At 55.0% G+C, this 19,614-nt stretch overlaps 3 protein-coding genes across 10 annotated transcripts; 1 reads left to right on the top strand and 2 right to left on the bottom strand.

Moving 5' to 3' along the window:
• Positions 1-594: 594 nt before the first annotated feature.
• Positions 595-7,149, bottom strand: BORCS8 (BLOC-1 related complex subunit 8). 3 transcript variants are annotated; one of them, XM_084759073.1, is made up of 6 exons: positions 6,811-7,149; positions 4,680-4,792; positions 4,202-4,266; positions 1,608-1,718; positions 888-960; positions 595-711 (listed from the first exon to the last, which is right to left on the bottom strand). In XM_084759073.1, exons 1-5 carry the CDS (start codon positions 6,845-6,847, stop codon positions 927-929), a joined length of 360 nt encoding a protein of 119 aa, XP_084615199.1. In that variant the 5' UTR covers positions 6,848-7,149; the 3' UTR covers positions 595-711; positions 888-926. The 3 variants fall into 3 exon arrangements, with proteins under 3 accessions (XP_084615199.1, XP_084615198.1, XP_084615200.1); XM_084759072.1 differs by lacking the exon at positions 6,811-7,149 and adding an exon at positions 6,107-6,655; XM_084759074.1 differs by lacking the exons at positions 595-711; positions 888-960 and having other exon boundaries at positions 1,249-1,718; positions 6,811-7,145.
• Positions 7,150-7,332: 183 nt separating this feature from the next.
• Positions 7,333-15,665, top strand: RFXANK (regulatory factor X associated ankyrin containing protein). 4 transcript variants are annotated; one of them, XR_014774946.1, is made up of 9 exons: positions 7,333-7,636; positions 8,387-8,581; positions 11,374-11,454; positions 12,055-12,120; positions 12,890-12,990; positions 13,122-13,305; positions 13,576-13,642; positions 13,924-14,004; positions 15,529-15,560. XR_014774946.1 is itself a non-coding variant. In XM_084759067.1 (9 exons), exons 2-9 carry the CDS (start codon positions 8,395-8,397, stop codon positions 15,618-15,620), a joined length of 801 nt encoding a protein of 266 aa, XP_084615193.1. In that variant the 5' UTR covers positions 7,334-7,636; positions 8,387-8,394; the 3' UTR covers positions 15,621-15,665. The 4 variants fall into 4 exon arrangements, 2 of the variants coding, with proteins under 2 accessions (XP_084615193.1, XP_084615194.1); XR_014774947.1 differs by lacking the exon at positions 15,529-15,560 and adding an exon at positions 14,644-14,848 and having other exon boundaries at positions 7,334-7,636; XM_084759067.1 differs by having other exon boundaries at positions 7,334-7,636; positions 13,122-13,247; positions 15,529-15,665.
• NR2C2AP (nuclear receptor 2C2 associated protein) lies at positions 14,368-16,989 on the bottom strand. 3 transcript variants are annotated; one of them, XM_084759071.1, is made up of 5 exons: positions 16,296-16,989; positions 15,888-15,978; positions 15,643-15,702; positions 15,455-15,522; positions 14,368-15,035 (listed from the first exon to the last, which is right to left on the bottom strand). In XM_084759071.1, exons 1-5 carry the CDS (start codon positions 16,331-16,333, stop codon positions 14,918-14,920), a joined length of 375 nt encoding a protein of 124 aa, XP_084615197.1. In that variant the 5' UTR covers positions 16,334-16,989; the 3' UTR covers positions 14,368-14,917. The 3 variants fall into 3 exon arrangements, with proteins under 3 accessions (XP_084615197.1, XP_084615195.1, XP_084615196.1); XM_084759069.1 differs by having other exon boundaries at positions 15,455-15,542; positions 15,597-15,702; positions 16,296-16,988; XM_084759070.1 differs by having other exon boundaries at positions 14,368-15,036; positions 15,454-15,522; positions 15,597-15,702; positions 16,296-16,982.
• Between the last annotated feature and the right edge of the window lie 2,625 nt (positions 16,990-19,614).

The raw sequence follows: 19,614 nt of genomic DNA on the forward strand, positions 1-19,614 counted from the left end.
GGATCCCACAGGGAGAGCAGTGCAGGAGACAGCCACTGAGGCAGGGGACCCTTGAGGATGTCTCGGTAGGGGCTGGGCTGGGAGCAGCAGTACATACACCTGGGAGCCCTTCTAGCTTAGGGTCCCCCAAGGGAAGTAGGACTCACTCCTATGGTGGGGTGACAAGCAATGAGTGCTCAGAAACCTGCTGAGCTGAGGCCCTCAGTAAAGGTCCACTGGCTGGTGCCCAGTAAGTGCCTGCCACCCAAGGAGCTTGAGGAACACGTACTGTACAAGTGAGGTGCTTAATTAATGCCCGCTGACCCTGCCACCCCATAATCGCTCTCTATACAGTCCAGGGAGTGCACCCTGCCGCCTCTGGGGCTGTGAGCCCGTCTCCACCCAACCCCTGGGCCTCAGCAGCAAAGGATGCTGTGCACCAGCGGAACCCTCTGCTTGCAGGGGTGAGAAGACCCTGCCCCCCCACGTGCCCGCAGGCCACAGCAAGGGGCAAAGCGCAGAGGAAGCAGCACAGGGGGCTGCTCGCTCTACTGTACTGAAAGGCCGTAGGGTTTTGTCTCACACGGATACACAGCCATCACTGAGCACATGGCCTCAGCTGGATGAGCCATGTTTATGTGAGGAAAAAGCTGAAGCCCAGAGCAGTGAGGGTGCAGCCTCGAGGTCACACGGCAGGTGCGTGGTTGGGCACAGTGGGCAGCAGGCCTCAGCCTAGGGGAAGAAGATGAGGCGACAGAGGTCGGAACCACAGCAACTGAGTGAGACCCTGCAAGCCAATCCCTCGGGGAACCATCCCAGAAGAGCAGGGAACCCAACAGTTAGACAGCAGGTCCCTGCAGGGACACAGATGTGGGTTAGTTCAGCAGAGTGGTGGCTTCTGCACTGACCTGGGAAAGCCGGTGGCCCTGGGCCTTCAGGGGTCAGAGTCAGGCCAAGGAAGGAGGGGACGGGTTTTCCTGGCTGGAACAAAACATGCGGACTGCATGAGCCTGATGCCACAGGCTAGGAGGCTGCTCAGCTGAGCTGCCGAGATGTTGGAGTCACAGCCTGGTCACCAGGACCCATGGCCTGAGCTCTTGGGTCTACTGTCAGGGTGAGGCCAGCACTCTCTTCCGAGGCCAGGCCAGACTGCCTGGGTGGGCTGAGGGCTGAGGGGGAGGGGTCTGTAGCACTCTGGACTGCAGTTCCTCCCCTTCCAGCCACAGGCCGCAGTTGGGGAAGCCCAGATCAAAGGCTGGCGGAGGCTCGTACAGGTCAGCTGTGTTTATTGAGTTAAAGCCAACACAAAAGAGGCGGGGACCGCAGGTGCTTTTCAGTGTCCTGGGCCTCAGCCGGAGAAATCCCAGCGGTGCAGGGGAGAGCCCAGCTCCCCACCCAACCTCAGCTTCCCACTAAATCACTCCTCTTGCTCCTCCTACGGGCCAGAGTGCCAGCCTCAGGGCCCTTGCTCTGGTCACACTGACGGGGATGCCAGAAGGCTGCTCCTTGTCACCCACACTTCCTCTGATCTGTGTCTCTCAGTCACTGTCCCTGTGAGCTTGGCACCACTGCGTTCCTATACAGCTGGTGGTGACAAGGGCTGGGGTGAGGGCAGTGGCCAGGGCTACCTGTGGCCCTGGGCGCTGGTGTTCATGTGGTCCCGGATACTGATGGCTTGCTTGAGCAGGCCTTCCACGCTGCGGAAGTACACGCTGCTGTCCACCAGGCTCTTCACAGCACTGAAACAGAAGGGAGCGAGGATCAGCCTCAGGGCGGCCAGCTATGTCCCCACCATGGCCACAGCAGCAGCCTAGGACCCCTCAGTTCGGGGCTGGGGAGGTGCGCTCAGACTTTCAACACTGTAACTACTAATAATTAAAAAGAGGCTTCAAGCCGGGCATGGTGGCGCACGCCTTTAATCCCAGCACTTGGGACGCAAAGGCAGGCGGATCACTGTGAGTTTGAGGCCAGCCTGGTCTACAAAGTGAGTCTAAGATGGCTAAGATAACATAAAGAAACCTTGTCTCAAAAAATAAAAACAAACAAAATTAAAAAAAAAAAAGAGGTTTCATGTCTGTAAAGAAAACAGTCTGTCCAGTCTGTCGCCTGAGAGACACTTCCACCCTGCTCAGGGGAAGCCGGCTCCTGGCCCAGCAGCTGTGTGGTGCTTATGAGGCGGCTGCCTGCGTAGCTGGTTTTCTGGTTTGAAGTATAGCACGGCTGTGCTTGCCTGCTTTCCCAGGACTGGGAGGCGGAAGGAGGGCGGAAGATGCCCGAATCTGGAGCCAGCACGGGTTGTACACTAAGACTCTGACTCAAAATTACACACAGCCCTTCAACAACTACACCAACCACGACATTTATGGAGGGGACGCATCTGCGGCGCTGTCCTGTGGAGGTTGGAGGAGGCTGCAGGATCAGTTCTGGCGAATGTACACAGGCTATCAGGCCCCTTTACCCCACCCCACGCCACTCCATCTTGTAAGCAGCAGAGGCGAGCTGTGTTAAGGGGTTTATTACTCTTATGTCTAGAGCCGCCCCCAGAATTGTGCAAATGAGGGGATCAAATCCTTATTAGAAGCCTGTGAGAGGCTCAGACAATCAAGGGTGTGTGGATTAAAAGCAACCAGCTGTTTGAATCTGCACTTTAAGCAAGACTTAAGTGCTTGAAAAGGCAGGAGATGCCGGGGTGAGTGAGTGTGCCCAGACCAGACAGTAGGGCTGGACATGGGGCTGCGGCTCAGAAGGAGAGCTGACCTTCTGCCTCAGCCTAAGAGTACAGAGAAGAGGCAGGCGTGGGGCACACTCCTTCAACCCCAGCACTTGGGAGGCAGAGGCAAGAGGATCTCTGAGTTTGAGGCCAGCCTGGTAGACAGAGTAAGTTCCATGACAGGCAGGGAGGGCCACATAGTGAGACCCTGTTTCAAAGACAAAGACAAAAACAAAACAAACAAGCAAACAAAAAAGCTCGGCGGAGAGAAAAATGGAGTGCTATGGGCTCCACAGGCTTAGGCTCTGGGACAAAGCCCGATGGGCACAAGGGACGCAAGGCCACACTCACAGAGTCAAATACAGGCTCCCAGGACCTGGACAGAGAAGGACCTCGATGAAGAGAACAGGAGGGGGCAAAGGTGAGGTCAAGGGGCAAAGGTAAGGTCAAGGGGCAAAGGCCACCAAGGCTAGAGGCCTGAGCTCAAAGCCTGGGATTCATACAGTGGAAGGAGAGAACTGATTCTTGTGAGTTGTCATCTGACCTGCACACACGCGCCATGACACGTGTGTGCTTATACACACATTCACACAAACTCACACTCATAAACACTCACAGACACACACACATTCACACATTCTCACACACAGACACATGAACACACACTCACATATACTTTCACACACCCACTCTAACATACCAACACCCTTCCACACACTCACGTTCACACGCACACATACATACACACTCATACACAGTCACAGACACACACACCTCTTGTGTAAGCGAGATCGTGTGAACAATGGTCTCAGCTCCTTGGCAGGTTGAGGCAGGAGCACTGTGTAAGTCTGGGTATTCAAGGTCATCACCTGGGGCACACAGAACTCAGAAACAGCAGAACAGGCAGTGGTTGGCAGGTGCAGCACCCGCTGCCTGGGCTCCGCACTGCAGGGCACAGCCCTAGGCAGCAGGCAGCTCTCACCCTCCTTGGCTGCGCTCTGGCCTAAGGCTCTGTGCCACTGCTCAGCTGAAGCTTTGTATCTATGTGGCGTGTGTGTGAGTACGTGTTCGTGGGTGTTTGCATGTGTGTGGGCACCTGCAAGGCATGTGTGTAGAAGCCAGAGGCCAGCGCTGGGCATGTCCATCAATTGTCACCAGATTGTTCAGGACAGCATTCTATCAGCTGAGCCCTAGCCCCTAATTTGAGACAAGAACTAGGTCCTGACCGATGGGACTAGCTATCCAGGAGAGCTCCAGGCATGCCCCTGCCTCCACCTCCTCAGAGCTGGGACTACAGGTGCACATCAACTGCCAGCATGGGTGCTACAGGTGGATCTGTACAGCAGGCACCTTATCCATCACCGTAGCCAGAGGCAAGCAGTCAAGTCCCCAGGCCCCCAAGGACAACTGCAGGGGACCCAACACGGCTGTCACGGCTGTGCTGCTGTGGGGGGCGGGGACTGGGAGTCTGTGCCACTCTGTCCTGTGTGAGGGCTGTGGTGGGCATCTCACCTGCAGGCGTACTCCACGGTGTATATGGCACCCTGGCTCTGCTCCTCCCACCTTTGCATATCAGCCTGCAGGGTTGTGGGGGGCCGTTAGGAGCGAAGGTCTATGGAAGCCGGCAACATATGACAGATCTCCCCAGTCCCCCCTACCCCCCCACCAGGTTCCCCACCCTCCCCTAGATGTCTTGGTTGGGGCCTCCTTACTCCTTGCTTAGACCACCCCTGCAGCCCTCTCCCTCCCGACCTCTACACTGGCTACTCCTTCTGCCTGGCCCACCCTTCCCTGGGCTCTTCACTCACCTTGCTAGTCACCAACATAAACCATCTGTCTCCTTCAGAAGCCACCTGAGGGCTGTCCCCACAGGCCACCTCACCCGGAGCTCTGCTTTGACGTCAGCCCCTCCACATGCAGCACCCCACTCCTGCTCAGGGGCTGTGAGAAGACCTGGGGGGAGATCCTCCACAGGGCTGGCAGAACTCACCTTGTGCTGGGCCAGCTCTGGCAGCGAGCGGCGCACATGTTCCTGTAGCCGGTACAGGGCCACTGATGGCTCGTTGGCCAGGACATAGACGCTCTCAGTGAACTTGTCTGTGACTGGGTTTGACACGGTGGGGGTGGGGATAAGGGACAAGTATTAGACCCTTATATTTATTTTATTTCAAATTAAGTGCATCAGAGTGTATGTGCAGTGCCAGTGGAGGTCAGAGGAGCCAGAGTTGCAGGAGGCTATGACCTATACAATGCTGACACTGGAACCAAGCTCCATTCATTTGTAAGATCACTAATGGCTCTTAACACTGCGACAGCTCTCTAGGTTTTTTTTTGTTTTTTTGTTTTTTGTTTTAATATTTCTTTTAAAGATAGGGTCTCAGCCAGGTGTGGTGGCGCATGTCTTTAATCCCAGCACTCGGGAGGCAGAGGCAGAGGCAGGTGGATCACCGTGAGTCTGAGGCCAGCCTGGTCTACAAAGCGAGTCCAGGACAGCCAAGGCTACACAGAGAGACCCTGTCTCAAAAAACCAAAAACAAACAAACAAAAAAGATAAGGTCTCATGTAGCCCAGGCCAGGTTTGAGCTTTCTCTAACCAAGGATAACTGTGACCTCTCAATCCTCATGCCTTGCCCTCCTGGGTGCCGGGATTACAGATGTGTGACACCATACCTCATTTATGTGGGGCTGGGCATGTGACCCAGTTTCATGCATGCTAGGCAAGCACTCTGTCACTCAGCCCCAGCCCACACTAGACTCTTGACTGTTCCATCTTTGAGTCCAAGCAGAGGAGAGAAGAGCTGCCAGGGCGCACCCCTGTAACTGTCACCTGTAAGCCCAGGCACAGCTAGAGACAGTAACAGCAGGGCCAATTCAAGGGGACATTAGCACATGCTAAACTCACAGCCTTTTCTCCCCAAACCCACTTTCAGGGGACACTGGTGGGCAGTACTATGGCCAGAGACACTCCCCCTCCACTTCCTTTATAACCTCATACTAGAGACCAGTATGGGACATCACACTAGAACCGAGTAGCTGTGGATTCTCGCTGTAATACACTGTGTAGGCCAAGCTGTCCTTAACTCACAGCCTCCCAGGGCTGGGCATGGAAGCCCACACCACCATGCCCAGCTGACCAGAAGATGACCACAGAGCCCAAAGATGCCTAAAGTCCATGTCCTGTGTGCCCTCTCCTCTGATATGGGAATGGGGTGGCTGTGGTTGGAGCGACTCTGAGGTATACCTCATCACAAGCCCTGTCCTAGCAGGAGGCCTGCAGAGACAGCCCTCTGCAGAATCCACCCACGTTCCTGTTAAGCCCACCGGTTTCCTTTTCCCACAAGTCAATTGCACACAAACTATCATCCCAGGCTGGCCTCAGACCAAAGGCTCTGCCAGTCAATCAAGTCTCCATCCTACCTGGCACATCCATGAAAGATCCTGTTGCTTCCAATGCCCTTTGTCTAACCCTCATGCCTGTACCACACCAGCTCTCTGACTTACAGTCGCAGCTACGGGCGGCAGATGGCGCCAACTCCCAAGGCACAGATGACGTAGGCCCCGCCTTTCTTTACTACCCAAGGCTCCCACCGGCCAAAGAAAATAATCCTACTTTATCGCGTCTTTATTTAGCAGTGTCGAGGGATCAAACCCAAAGCCGTGAACATGCTGGGCAAAGTGATCACGACTGAGCTACAGCCCCAGCCTTTCTCTTAAGACTGATCCTCACTATCTGTGATCCCGCTTCTTGCTTCTTGCGTAGAGAGAATCAGAGCATTGCGCCACCAAGCCGGCACGTTCGTTTACGTGCTCACTCGCAAAACAAAACAAAACAAAAAACCCCAGTAACAATGAGCAGAGTGGGGCGCGCTTTTAATTCCAGCTCTCTGGAAGCAGGGCTACATACTAAGACCTTATCTAAGAGGCCCCGAGAGAGAGAGAGGCTTTCCCTGGCCCGCATCACCTCTACACGGCTGTCACATCACCCCCCACCGGGGGAGACACCGGCCCCCCTTTTCCGCCGAGCCCCCGCAGGCCAGGAGGCGGCTCGTTCTGTCGCGTATCTTCCCGCTCTGCCCTCTCCAGGTCCCGACCCCTGAACGCCTCCCACGGTCCCGCAACACCTTTCTTTCCCTTCAGCTGCAGTTCAGGTTCTTCCATAGCGAAGACGGCCAGAAAAAAAAAAAAAAAAAAAAGAGCCCCAAAACCGGAACAGGAAGTCTAGAGGCTGGGGCGTCTACTTAAACTTTCCGGGTTGAAACAGGCCGTCGCAAGCATCCAGTTCTGGTGTCCGGAGCGCTGTCTCCTCCATCGCGCCGGGTTACATTCAGACAGGAGATGGCGGGGAAGGCGGCAATCCCAGCCACGCGTGTGGGGAGGGTAGAGAGTGCCTGGTGCTCGGGGACTCCCTGCTGATAACCCTCTGGAACCAGGGCGGGAAAATTGTTAAAATAAGGAGGCGCCAATAGTGCTCTGTCCCTTTAAATTCGATAAGCTCCGCCCTCCCACCCGTAAGTGGATCCAATTGGAGGACACAGTGGGGGCGGTGCGCGGGATGGGATGGCGCATGCGCAGTGACATCCTCCGGGCGTCTGCGGCTGTCAGCCCTACGCTGGAGATAGTGTGCGCATGCGCCCCCGCTTTATTGGCCTCCGCGGAAGCCATGCTCCGCCCTCCGGTCTTAAAGGGCTAGAAGCCGCTTCGGATTTTTTGGGGGCCACTTTTGCAGGGGTGCGCAAGCGCAGTGGAGGAGTTCTTGCCGTCGGAGTGTTCGTCGCGTATTAAGTTGCTGCTCTGTGTCCTAGCGGAGGAAGCTAGGGCGCTGAGCGTCCGGTCACCTGCTTTGCTCCTTACCAGATCCACTGGACCAGAAAAGTTTGTGAATAGAGCTTCCCGAGTTTTGGCAAACCCAGGCTTGCAGTGTGGGGGGACGGAGGAAGCTGGAGGGAGGTGAGTGGACCAACCAGTCTCCTCTTTTTGTTGAATCCCCAAGTCATTTTGGGGGACCTCGACCTGACCACAGAGGGACATTGATAAATTCGGTGTTAGCGTCTCGCTTTGCTGTTTCCTGACGTGACCTCTCTGAGGCCTCACATCTTCACCTGATTAAGGAGGAAACAGAGGCTCAGCTTAGTCATAGACCAGGTTTTCAAAGCTTGTAAATGAGGGGGTCGAAACACAGACCGCTGCCCAAACCCCGGTTTTATTACCTGGTGCAAGTCCCTTGGGTTCTGGTGTTAATTTCTTAGCAATGGTAATTATGTGACGCCCCAGCTTTCCCATTTTCATCATAGAAGACTGAGTACCCAGACTATGCCGTGTGTGTGTGTGTGTGTGTGTGTGTGTGTGTGTGTGTGTAAGTCACAGCACAGCGTATAGGGGCCCTCTAACATAGCCTTGGCTGTCCTGGAATTCTCTATGTAGACTAGCCTGGCCTTGAACTCAAAGGGATCTGCCTGCCTGCATCCAAGCACTGGGGCTAAAGGTGTGCACCACTGTGCCCGACCCAGTCAAACCCTGGCCCCTGATCAGAATGCATTTACTCATTTGTTTTGGGGGATGGAACGTGCTGTGCAGCTGGTGTGGAGGTCACCTGGGATCAAACTCAGGCTACCTGGCTTGCTGACAAGCACCTTTACCAGCTGAGCCATCTTGGGAGAGCAAGAGCCTTTGATAATTACTGTCATCTCTTCACTCCAGCTTCCTCCATGGAGCCCACTCAACTTCCAGAGAACCTCATCCCGAGCCAGCAGTCCCCTGCTCCCGGCCCTGAGGATCCTGAGGACCCCAGAGATGACTCCCCAGATAGCTCAGACACTGTCGTCCTCAGTCTGTTCCCCTGCGCCCCCGAGGCTGTGAGTGCTGAAGCAGATGACAGTGCATCCTCACTGCAGGGTGAGGGCCGCTCTGGGCTCTGGTGAGGGAGCCTGGCAAGTTCCGTGTCAAGTCTCTGTCCTCATGGCTCTTCCCCCTTTACATACCTGGGGGCTATTATTACTGTAGCATCTGTGTGTGTGTGTGTGTGTGTGTGTGTGTGTGTGTGTGTGTGATATGCATGTTCCTGAGGGTGTATGTATGTGCTCACACTGGTACATGTGGGTTTCTCATATATACACACACATATATGTACATATATATACACACACACATATATGTATGTGTGTGTGTGTGTGTGTATGTTTTCCAGGCATGGTTGGCATGCACCTTTAATCCCAGTTTTTTGAGAGTACAAGACCAGCCTGATTTATATAGGGAGTTCCAGGACCGCCAAGGCCACAGAGAAACCCTGTCTTTAAGAAGGGTGGTGGTGATGGGGAGGTAAATAGCGTAGCTGTTTAGAGCACTTATTCTTTTCAGAGGACATGGGAATAAACTAAGTCTAAACAAAAAAAAAAAAGTTTGAAAGGATTTAAGCATGCTTTCTGTGCTTGAGTATTCTCGCCTGCCTGCAGGTGCACCATGTGACGCAGTGCCTGAGGGAGCCGGAGGGGGGCGCCGAAGTCTCTGGAAATGGGTTGGGGACTCCCACACTGATGCTGCAGGTCAAGCCAGGGACGTTCAGGCTCTGACAGCCATCCTGGCTTGGCAGCCCCTCATTTTTTATGTTACATTTATTTATCTACCTCACGTGTGTGTGTGTGTGTGTGTGTGTGTGTGTGTGTGTGTGTGTGTGTACGTGCCATGGCGCAGGTGTAGGATTTTCACCTCGTGGGTCCTTGGCAGGACTCAGGTCATCAGGCCAACAGCAGGCACCTTTACCAGCGGACAGTCTGTCTCTGCCTTCTGTCCAAGGCAGGAGCTTTGACGGAACCTGATGCTGATCCAGCTAGGCACACTAGCTCTAGGGCTCTGCCTGGCTCCTCCCTCCAGTGCTGGGGTTGCATAGACAAGCAGCCAGGGGCCATGCGATGGCAACAGAAACAGGCAGGTGTGTGTGTGTGTGTGTGTGTGTGTGTGTACATATAAATACACACACATATATACATATGCTGGAGTTAAAATGATTATAAGCAAATTCTGTGGGTGCTTGGAATCGAACCCATGTCCTCTGAAAAGAAGAAGTGCTCTAACGCCCATCTCTTTACCTAACCACGCACATGTATGTGTGTGTGTGTACATACATATTTGCACATGTAGGTGTGTGTGTGTACATACATATTTGCATATGTGTGTGAATATATCTTTTTCTTTTGAGACAAGGTCTCTGTATTGAGAGTTTTTGGCTGTCCTGGAACTCGCTATGTAGACCAGGCTGGCCTCAGATTCACAGAGATGCGCCTGCCTCCACTTCCCGACTGCTGGGATCAGAGGGTGGCTCAGCCATTTTGCACATTTCTTTACTGTGGCAAAATACCTACAGCGTTTACTATTTGAACACGATTGCAGTACAATTTAGTGAACTCTGGCACACTCACCAGCTTGTGCCAACATGACTTCTGTGTTCTTCCGGAATCCAGCCATCTCTGTAGTATTAAACTCCCAGTCCCCAGGGATACGCTGTCCAGCTGGTCTGCACCCTCTGCCTGCTTTTTTCTTTTTTGTTCTGTGCCAGGGCCTCACTCTGTAACCCAGGCTAGCCTTAAATTTGTGATTTCCCCTCCTGTCTCTGTTTGTTCTATAGCCTTTTTACTTCTTGTTTTTATTTGCTTTAATTAATTGATTTTATTTTTGAGACAGGATTTCTCTGTGTAGCCCTGGAACTTGCTCTATAGACCAGGCCAGCCTTGAACTCAGAGATCTACTTGCTTCTGCCTCCCCATGTGCTGGGATTACAGGCATGCGCCATTGCCGCCTGCCCCAGCAAACACTCTTTTGTTGTTGCTGTTGTTGTTTTCGAGACAAGGGTTTCTCTGTATAACAGCTCTAGCTGTCCTGGAACTCCCTTTGTAGACCAGGCTGGCCTTGAACGCACAAAGATCCGCCTGCCTCTGCCTCTCAAGTGCTGGGATTACAGGCGTGCGCCGCCACCACTACCACCCAGCTCCAGCAAGCGTGCGTGCGCCCACACACACACACACACACACACACACACACACATACACACACACACACACACATTATATAATTTACTGTTATTGCCTGTGTGTTAGGGGACGGTCTAATGTATTTTGATGCTAATTACTGCTTGCTGTCTCTGTGACTCACCTTTTAATTAATAAAAAGCCATCCCACCTGGGCAGGGCAAAGGAGATAGGGGTGCGGCTAAGATTCCCTGGCTTAGGCGAGAGAGAGACCCTGAGGAGAGGAGAGGAGGCCGCCATGGGTTAGCTGGAGGAGAAGCACATGGCAGGCGTGGATGTTGAATCTGGCCCAGATGAAGAACATTAGCAAGTGTTTGGGCTTATGGATGGGAGGTAGCTTGATAGAAGTTATTAGAAGCAGATGGCATGGGGTTGGGGCAGTTGTCACATACCTGCCCCACTATGGGAAATAGTTTAGAAGATTAATATCTGCCCTGCCTTAGGTTAACTGAGGCTATTTTAAAATATAACAAGTGTCAGTGTCTTAATTGATTGCTAGCCGGGCCTGCTAATAATACTGGTAATTTAAAAACAATATCTGTGTGTGAATGTGGGTGTGCAGGTAGGCATCAGAGGGGCGGTCTTAAGCTCAGAGTCTGCAGCGTCTGTCCGGACATCCTGGGGACAAGCACTGACACCAGGGAAATGGCCTTCCTCTCCTTGCAGGAAGCTTCCTGAAGCACTCCACAACCCTCACAAACCGGCAGCGTGGCAATGAGGTCTCAGCTCTGCCAGCCACCCTGGACTGTGAGTAGAACTCAAGTGGGGTGGGGCTAGAGGGTTCCTTATAAGCCTGGCATGGCACCCCATGGCCCTGCACTTGGGAGGTGGAGGTGGGGGGGTGTCAGAAGTTCAAGGTCATCCCTAGCTATTTACTGAGTTGGAGGCCAACCTAGATATAGGAGACCCTATTACAAAGAGAGAGAGGGAGAAACCACAAGGGACTGAGGAATGTAGCTCAGTTGATAGAGTGCTTGTAGCTCAGTTGGTAGAGTACTTGTAGCTCAGTTGGTAGAGTGCCTGTGGCTCAGTTGATAAAGTGCTTGTAGCTCAGTTGGTAGAGTACTTGAGGCTCAGTAGGTAGTGTGCTCACCTAGCATGAACAAAGTCCTGAGTCGTACCTCAAGCTCCTATAAACTGAGAATAGTAGCACACACCTGTTGTCCCAGCACTCAGTAGCATCAGCAGTTGAGGCAATGTTTGCTAATGGAGCAGGTTGCAGATACATGAGATCCCATCTCAAACACAAAACAAAAAAGCCAAGAAAGGGTCAATTTTGAACTGGGTAAACTGAGGCCAGGAGAGGGGATGGAGTGGATGAACACTGTGCCTATCTCTGGTCCCCAGCCCTGTCTATCCACCAGCTTGCAGCCCAAGGGGAGCTGAGCCAACTGAAGGACCATCTGCGGAAGGGTGCGTGTCCTGTGTGTGCTGGCACCCTGTGTGTGCTGGTGTCCTGTCCTGTGTGTGCTGGCGTCCTGTCCTGTGTGTGCTGGCGTCCTGTCCTGTGTGTACTGGTGTCCTGTCCTGTGTGTGCTGGTGTCCTGTCCTGTGTGTGCTGGTGTCCTGTCCTGTGTGTGCTGGCGTCCTGTGTGTGCTGGTGTCCTGTCCTGTGTGTGCTGGCGTCCTGTGTGTGCTGGTGTCCTGTCCTGTGTGTGCTGGTGTCCTGTGTGTGCTGGTGTCCTGTCCTGTGTGTGCTGGTGTCCTGTGTGTGCTGGTGTCCTGTCCTGTGTGTGCTGGTGTCCTGTGTGTGCTGGTGTCCTCTGTGTGCTGGTGTCCTGTGTGTGCTGGCGTCCTGTGTGTGCTGGCGTCCTGTGTGTGCTGGTGTCCTGTGTGTGCTGGTGTCCTGTGTGTGCTGGTGTCCTGTGTGTGCTGGTGTCCTGTCCTGTATGTGCTGGTGTCCTGTGTGTGCTGGTGTCCTGTCCTGTGTGTGCTGGTGTCCTGTGTGTGCTGGTGTCCTGTCCTGTGTGTGCTGGTGTCCTGTCCTGTATGTGCTGGTGTCCTGTGTGTGCTGGTGTCCTGTGTGTGCTGGTATGCAAGTGCCTGTCTGGTACCCCTACTTGTGCATGAAAGTGGCTCGTGTGTGTTGTCTGCTTTGTGTACTGTTCCCCTCCTGTGACCCCAAACCCTGCCCGCCCCACTCATGAGAGCGTCCCCATTCCATATCCCTCCCGTTTGTCAGGAGACAACCTGATCAACAAGCCAGATGAGCGTGGCTTCACCCCCCTCATCTGGGCCTCCGCCTTTGGAGAAATCGAGACAGTTCGCTTCCTGCTAGACTGGGTGCGTTCTGGGGGAGCAAGGACAGGCCGGGGTCTCAGCTTCTGAAGCTGCTGCCCTGGAGGTGGGCTGCCCTACTTGGGGACCCTGGGATATCAGGGGTCCCATCGCTTCTACCTTCTCTGCTCTCCCAGGGTGCTGACCCCCACATCCTGGCCAAGGAGCGGGAGAGCGCCCTGTCGCTTGCCAGCATGGGTGGTTACACGGACATCGTGAGGCTGCTGCTGGAACGCGACGTGGACATTAACATCTACGACTGGGTGAGGCACCGCCACCCTGGATCCGTCGTAGCCTCCTGGTGGATGCAGTCCCTGCAAGGTGCCAGGCCTGCCCTGGGTTCTGGGATCACAACTGTCCCCAGTGTCTAGGAGATAGATACAGAAAGAGAATGGGCAGAGCTGCAGTGACAAGACTTCCAGGCAGCTGAGAAGTCAGGGGGGGCTTCCTGGAAGAAGGGGCATCTACAGAGACACGGGACAGAAGGTGGCCTGTGCGGTAGGAAGGAGGTGTGAGTTGGCAGCCAGAGGGCGGGGACGGGGCGCTGAGACTTAACCATTCATTGGTTTTTCACATGATCTTATCCCACAGAATGGGGGCACGCCGCTGCTCTATGCTGTGCGTGGGAACCATGTGAAGTGTGTGGAGGCCTTACTGGGTGAGTGGAAGCCCACGGGCCCTGTGGGACTCCCGGACTCCGGAGACAGGTGGAGGCAGAGCACTGGGAGGATCTTTGTGTTGGATCCAGTCAGTCACGTTGAACCCCCCACGCCCCAGACTCTAAACCGTGTTCTTTGGGTGGTAGGGTGTTGAGGTGTGGCCACTGCGCAGGGTCACGTGGACGAAGGACAGACCTGGAGCTGTCCCTTCAGCCCTCAGTCCTCAAGCCGTGCTGTGGGCAGATGGAGCACCATGCCCAGCGTCCATTCCTCTCCACAGCCCGGGGCGCTGACCTCACCACAGAGGCTGACTCCGGCTACACCCCGATGGACCTCGCCGTGGCCCTGGGATACCGCAAAGGTGGGCTTGAGATCCTGGAGTGGGTTGAGGGTGGGGTGGCCACAGAGGGGCACACAGGATCTTTCCAGGGGGTGCCAGATGCTAGTAGTGACATGGCCCTTGGTACCCAGGTAGACCCAGGCACCTCCTCATCCTGGCTCTTAGGCTGAGGTAGAGACACTCCGCATGACAAGGATGGAAGCCACTCTGGGGGACACACAGACACGCAGAGATGTATATATCCCCAGCCCCAGGGAGGGTGTGGATCTCAGTCATCCGCTCCAGGGGATGACTTGTCTTAAGGTGCTAGGGGCGGAATACTTCACAGAGGCCACCCCAGCCTTCTATGTTTCTTGTTGCTATAACAGAATACCAGACATAGGGTGGATTATTTACCAAAAAAAAAAAGGTTTTATTTGGACTCCTGGTTTTGAAGGCTGGGGAGCTATGAGGAGGAGGATGAGTAGAAGTGGCAAGTAGAGGGGAGTCAGGCAGGCGTCGCCTTAAAGCAACCAATCTTAGAGTAACCAGCCCAGCCGAGCAAAGGGCCCCGGCCTCCAGGCGAGGGCTGAGCGGCCTCCTGAGCCTCCCTTTATACACTGGAGGCTGAACAGCCTCTCCGGTGTCACTCCCCCCTACACCCCTCCCCTCCTCCCACAGTGCAACACGTGATGGAGAGCCACATCCTCAAACTGTTCCAGAGTACCCTGGGGCCTGCCGACCCCGAGTGAAGACGGCCTGCTGGGAACTCGGGCACTCAGGGACAAACCAGTCAGCCCACAACTGACTTGAAAGGCAGTTGCTGGACAGTGGGGGGGAGGGACAGGGCCCTCCCCAACAGGAACCAATAAATCTGTACAGAACTTGAAGGGCTTCTGGGCGCCTCCCGGGGGGGGGGGGGCACCCTGGAGGAAGTGGCCGCCGCCTGTCCGTCTCACTCGGCCTTCTCACCCAGCACCCGCAGGTGGTAGATGACCACGCGGCCAAAAAAGTCGGTGGTGTCCTCAAAAGTCAACTTAAGCCTGTCCACCTTCACAGGAGGGATTGAGAAGGTGTGACTTTTTACAGTCAAGGAAATGGGTGGTTTCTCACTGACCCATCCGGCCCCACCTTCCTAGTTCAGACGCCACTGCAGACTCCTGGTGCAGCTCACACACAGCAAGAAATCAACAGCACCATCTTGTTTTGTCACAGGATCTCATGTAGCCCAGGCTGACCCCAAACTGTAGTAGAAGGTGACCTTGAACTCCCTCCCGACTGTCCTGTTTCCACCTTCAGAGCACGAAAGCCCGGTGCAATGGCTGCCACTCAGGTGTCGGAGGCCAGAGACAGAGTCTGGTCCTGGGGCAGGGCTGCTCTGGCACTCTAGAGCTTTTTCCCTCAGCCTCCTCAGTGCCTGTTACAATCACTCCCAAAGATCCAACGGCTTTTAGAAAGCCAGGTCCCTCCCACTGCGGGCCAAGCAGGATATCTGAAGGGCATTGGTGTCGTCAGGGTAGAAATCTGCGATCTTGCTGAGGGCCTCTTCACCCTGTGAACCTGCAGCGGACAAAGGCAGACTGAGAATCCAGGGAGCCCTTTACAGACACCCACCTCTCCCAGGCTTCCAGTACCTTCCAGGCAGCTGTGGCGACTAGAAAAGCCACCCTGGAACTGCACCTGCAGCTGTGCGATGTGAACACGTTGAGGAAACTCGAGCGACACCCACTGGGAAGAGCCCTGGAAGCAGATGGGTAAACTAAAGCACCCGGTAATGACAAGGTTAGGGCCCTAACAATGCGTTCTGCTCATCCTTCAAGTCTTGGGAGAGTGTGAGCACGCTGCGCTTTCTCCCCAAGGTTCTCGAAGCACCCCTGCCTGAGTCCGCTTCGCAGTTGGGGCTGAGGGGCGTGGACGCGCCTCACCTGGTCAGAGTTCCAGCACGTCTCTTCATTCTGGTCAAAAAGGTGTTTCTTCCCAAATTGCCGGCTGTTGCGATTGAGCACGGAACTGACCCTGCAGGACCGGACCGGAGTTAGAGGCCTCGGCGCGAGGGACCTCTGACAGGAGCATCTCCTGGCCTTGAGTCATCCTCCAGGTCCGCCAGCCCCACCCCCAAGACCTCTGCCACCTCCAGCCAGGGGACCCGAGGCAGAGGAGCGCCACCGTCAGACCGCGCCCTCCGCCTGGGGAACGCCACCACCTGGCTCCGCCCCTAGGCTGCTCCAGGCAGCAGGTCCAGACCCCAGCTAGCTGCCACCTGGCCTCTCCTCCACTGCTCAGCTCCCAGTTCGTCCGTCCCCGCCGGGCTCACACTCCCGGAGGAGTCTCACCTGCTCACGGTCTCCGGGCAAACCAAAGACTGGGTCATCTCGGCTCTGCGATGCCCCGTCCAGCACGGAGCGCGAGTTCGATGCCTGGCGCTGCTACTTCCCACCTGAGCCCGCCGCCAGCTCCCTGGTCACCCCTATGTGACAAGGCAGGCTATTCGGGGACCCAAGGGAGGCAGAAACAACTTCCTAAACCAGCCTAGCTCCAGCCCGTCCGCAGGCCAGCAGACCCGGAACCGCGTGCGAGCAGCGCACGCGCAGTGCAGCACAGCCCCTCCCATCGCGGCGCCGGGGCGGGGCTTGTGACGCCTCCGCTTCGCCCTTAAAGGACCCTGTGATTTCAGGTTCCGTGGAACTGAAAGGAAGCCGCAGACTGTTCTACGCCGTACAAAATGTTCTCACGGCCTTCCCGTGTTTGCCTGCTGAGGGCTCGTTCGCCCTGGGTGCATCCCGGGAGCTCTGCACCCTACTGCCCTCCTAAGAGGTCAGAAGCTTCGAAGAGGTCGTGCTACTGGGAGCTTCAGTCACCCTTGGCCCGTGTTGTGTATATATTTTTAAAGATTTATTTATTATCTATACACTGTTCTGCCTGCATGCCAGAAGAGAGCACCAGATCTCATTATAGATGGTTGCGAGACACCATGTGGTGTGCACCTCCACATCCCAGTGCTGGGATTAAAATACATTTTTTAATTAAAAAAAAAACCACTTATTTAATGTATAATGAGTCTTTTGCTTGAATGTTTGTATACCGTGCATGTCTGGTACCTGTACCACCAGTGTGGCTGCTGGAAACGTTCCGTAGGGCAGGAGGTTTGGAAGAGCAGGAAATGCTCGCAAGCACACTCCAGACCCATGTGTGTGTGTGTGTGTGTGTGTGTGTGTGTGTGTAAGTCACAGCATAGCGTATAGGAATTGGCTTTCTCCTTCCACCATGGGGCTCTTGGGGATTTCTTAGTCAGGTTGTTTCACCCACTGAGCCTTGTCCTCAGCTAAGGATGCTGTTCGACCGCATCAGCAGGTTGCCCAGGAAGTGCAAGGCGCTGGGTTCCACCACCAGCACCGAGTGAAGGATAAATCAGTCTCTCAGCAACTGCTGCCCTAGCATGTTATGGAAGGCTTGTCAAAGGCATAGAATCAGGTGACAGACTACAGATTTGAATGAGGCCTACAGAGCCACTTGGCGCTGCTCTGGAGCAGCTTTGGGGAGAGGGTGGAACCCCAGCCACCTCTCTGAATGAAGGTTCTCAAGACTGAGCAGGCCCTGGCCCTGGTGTTGAATGGTCTCTGAGGATTCTTCTTTGTATGCAGCCAGAGGCGGAGCTGGCAGGGTAACTGGGTCACCATCGGGAGGGCTGTCCCGCTAGCCTGTAAATGCCAGCATCTCCTTGCCAGGACTTCAGTTACGGGGGCCCCAGCCATGCAGACCCAGCCTAGCTGTTCTCCAAGGGCTATGGAAAGTGTGTGTAGTTAAAAGCCTGGCTGTGTGATCTCAGACACACCTCTGACCTCTGAGCTCAGCTTCCTGTCTGTGAAAAGTAGGCTGTTTGGGTCGATGCCCAGTCACTTGAGACACTTGAGACACTGTGGCTCAGAGGCGAGTTTGTATTCTAGGCGCCGGCTCACCAATACCCTGCCTATGGCTGCCTGCGCCACCTCTATGAACACACACACACACACACACACACACACACACACACACACACAAAACCGTGGCCGTGGTGAAGAAGCTGGACACAATCCCAGCTGCCATCCTTCCTGTATCGCCCCTGGCCCTGGCGTGAGGCTGCCAGGCCCCCTGGGACGCAGCCAGACCCTACCCTCTCCCGCCTCCTCACCCCACTGGCGCCGCGGCGGCATGAAAGAGCCTCCTGTTTCACCAGGGAATTAGTAGCTCTGGGTCGCCAGTGAAGCAGCCAACGTGGTCCGTTCATTGCCCCGGAGTCAGGGAGCCTGAGAGCTGCCTCCTTCCCACCCCTCTCCAGGCGTGAGGGTGCCAGAGGGACCGGATCCATCTACACCCAGGGCCCCCATCTGTCTGTCTTCTTTTTCTTTTTCTTTTCTTTTCTTGAGACAGGGTCTCACTATGTACACCAGGCCGACTTCAAACTCACAGAGATCTGCCTGCCTCTGCCTCTGCCTCTCGAGTGCACCACTGTGCCTGGCTTTCCTTTTTATTTATCTACTGATTTTATGAGATGGGGTTTCATGTAACCCAGGCTGGCCTCAAATTCACTATGCACAGGTGGTTGGCGGCATTGTGAATGGCTGTCTGTATGTGACCTTGGCTATCTTCCTGGACAATTAGGGAGACACTGCCCCTGCCCCCCCCCAGACCTGGCTGTCAGGGAGCTTCCGGCCACCCATCTGGCCTCAGGACCACTCATCTCTCCCTCACCTCATGCACGGACAGCAACCTCAGGGTGCTGGCGACAGAGAGAGAGAGAGCCTTCCAGGCTGGAGGTGGGGACTTCTTAGATCCCTGCGTGAAACTATAAATAACTCTTTGAGCCTTGCAGATTCCCAGGCGAGGTTCCCTCACTCCAGGCCCCAGCAACAGCGGCGCTGGGCCCTGGGCCAGTCCCTCTCTCTTCAGCCCTGGCGGCTGCCCAGGAGCAGGGTTGCTGAGGAGCCAGAGGGTCAGCTTGGCTCTGGGGCTGCAGATCAGGTCTGTGAAACTTCACGCAGGGCAGCCCATCTCCCTGAGCCTCAGTTTACCTGGCAATCTCCAAAATGAGCAACAACAAGATGGGTGGCCCTGCTGGGTGTGGTGACGCATCCTAGCCCTCAGAGGTGGAGTCAGGAGGGTCAGGGAGTAACGGTCATCCTCCGCTGGGCTAGCCTGGGCTGGTACTTGGTCTCAAAAAATACAAAACAGTAAACACACACACACACACACACACACACACACACACACACACACCTCTTGTTTCGTTCTCTGAACAATCCATGGAGACTACTTGGACCCCTCACTTGAGATGAGTAAACTGAGGCACAGAAGGATGAGATAGCCGGCCCAGAGTTGCACTCCTGTGAATGGTAAAGGCAGCACTTCTACCCATCCCCCCCCATTTAGTCATTCAGTGCATGTCTTGTGTTTGTTTTTCGAGACAGGGTTTCTCTGTGCAGCCCGGGGCTGTCCTGGAATTCACTCTGTAGACCAGGCTGGCCTCGCACACAGAGATCCATTCACCTGCCTCTGCCTCCCGAGCGCTGGGATTAAAAGCATGCACTGCGCCCAGCACTCAGGATGCAGAGGCAGGTGGATCGCTGTGAGTTCGAGGCCAGCCTGGTCTACAAAGTGAGTCCAAGACAGCCAAGG

The sequence above is a fragment of the Acomys minous genome (assembly GCF_964271855.1).
Source record: "Acomys minous genome assembly, chromosome: 15".
Taxonomy (NCBI): Eukaryota; Metazoa; Chordata; class Mammalia; order Rodentia; family Muridae; genus Acomys; species Acomys minous.

Bases quoted from the DNA above. Each gene is read 5' to 3' on its own strand.
- NR2C2AP (XM_084759069.1), bottom strand. From the start codon at position 16,333: ATGACCCAGTCTTTGGTTTGCCCGGAGACCGTGAGCAG. The intron at 15,543-15,596 runs GTACTGGAAGCC...CTGGATTCTCAG, and splicing joins TCGCCACAGCTGCCTGGAAG to TCTGCCTTTGTCCGCTGCAG. The intron at 15,036-15,454 runs ATATCCTGCTTG...AAAAAGTCACAC, and splicing joins ACGACACCAATGCCCTTCAG to CTTCTCAATCCCTCCTGTGA.
- BORCS8 (XM_084759072.1), bottom strand. From the start codon at position 6,161: ATGAGGGTTAGACAAAGGGCATTGGAAGCAACAGGATCTTTCATGGAT. The intron at 4,793-6,106 runs GTAGGATGGAGA...TGTCAAACCCAG, and splicing joins ATCTTTCATGGATGTGCCAG to TCACAGACAAGTTCACTGAG. The intron at 4,267-4,679 runs GTGAGTTCTGCC...ACAACCCTGCAG, and splicing joins CAGAGCTGGCCCAGCACAAG to GCTGATATGCAAAGGTGGGA.
- RFXANK (XM_084759067.1), top strand. From the start codon at position 8,395: ATGGAGCCCACTCAACTTCCAGAGAACCTCATCCCGAGCCAGCAGTCC. The intron at 11,455-12,054 runs GTGAGTAGAACT...TCTGGTCCCCAG, and splicing joins TCTGCCAGCCACCCTGGACT to CCCTGTCTATCCACCAGCTT. The intron at 12,121-12,889 runs GTGCGTGTCCTG...CCCGTTTGTCAG, and splicing joins GAAGGACCATCTGCGGAAGG to GAGACAACCTGATCAACAAG.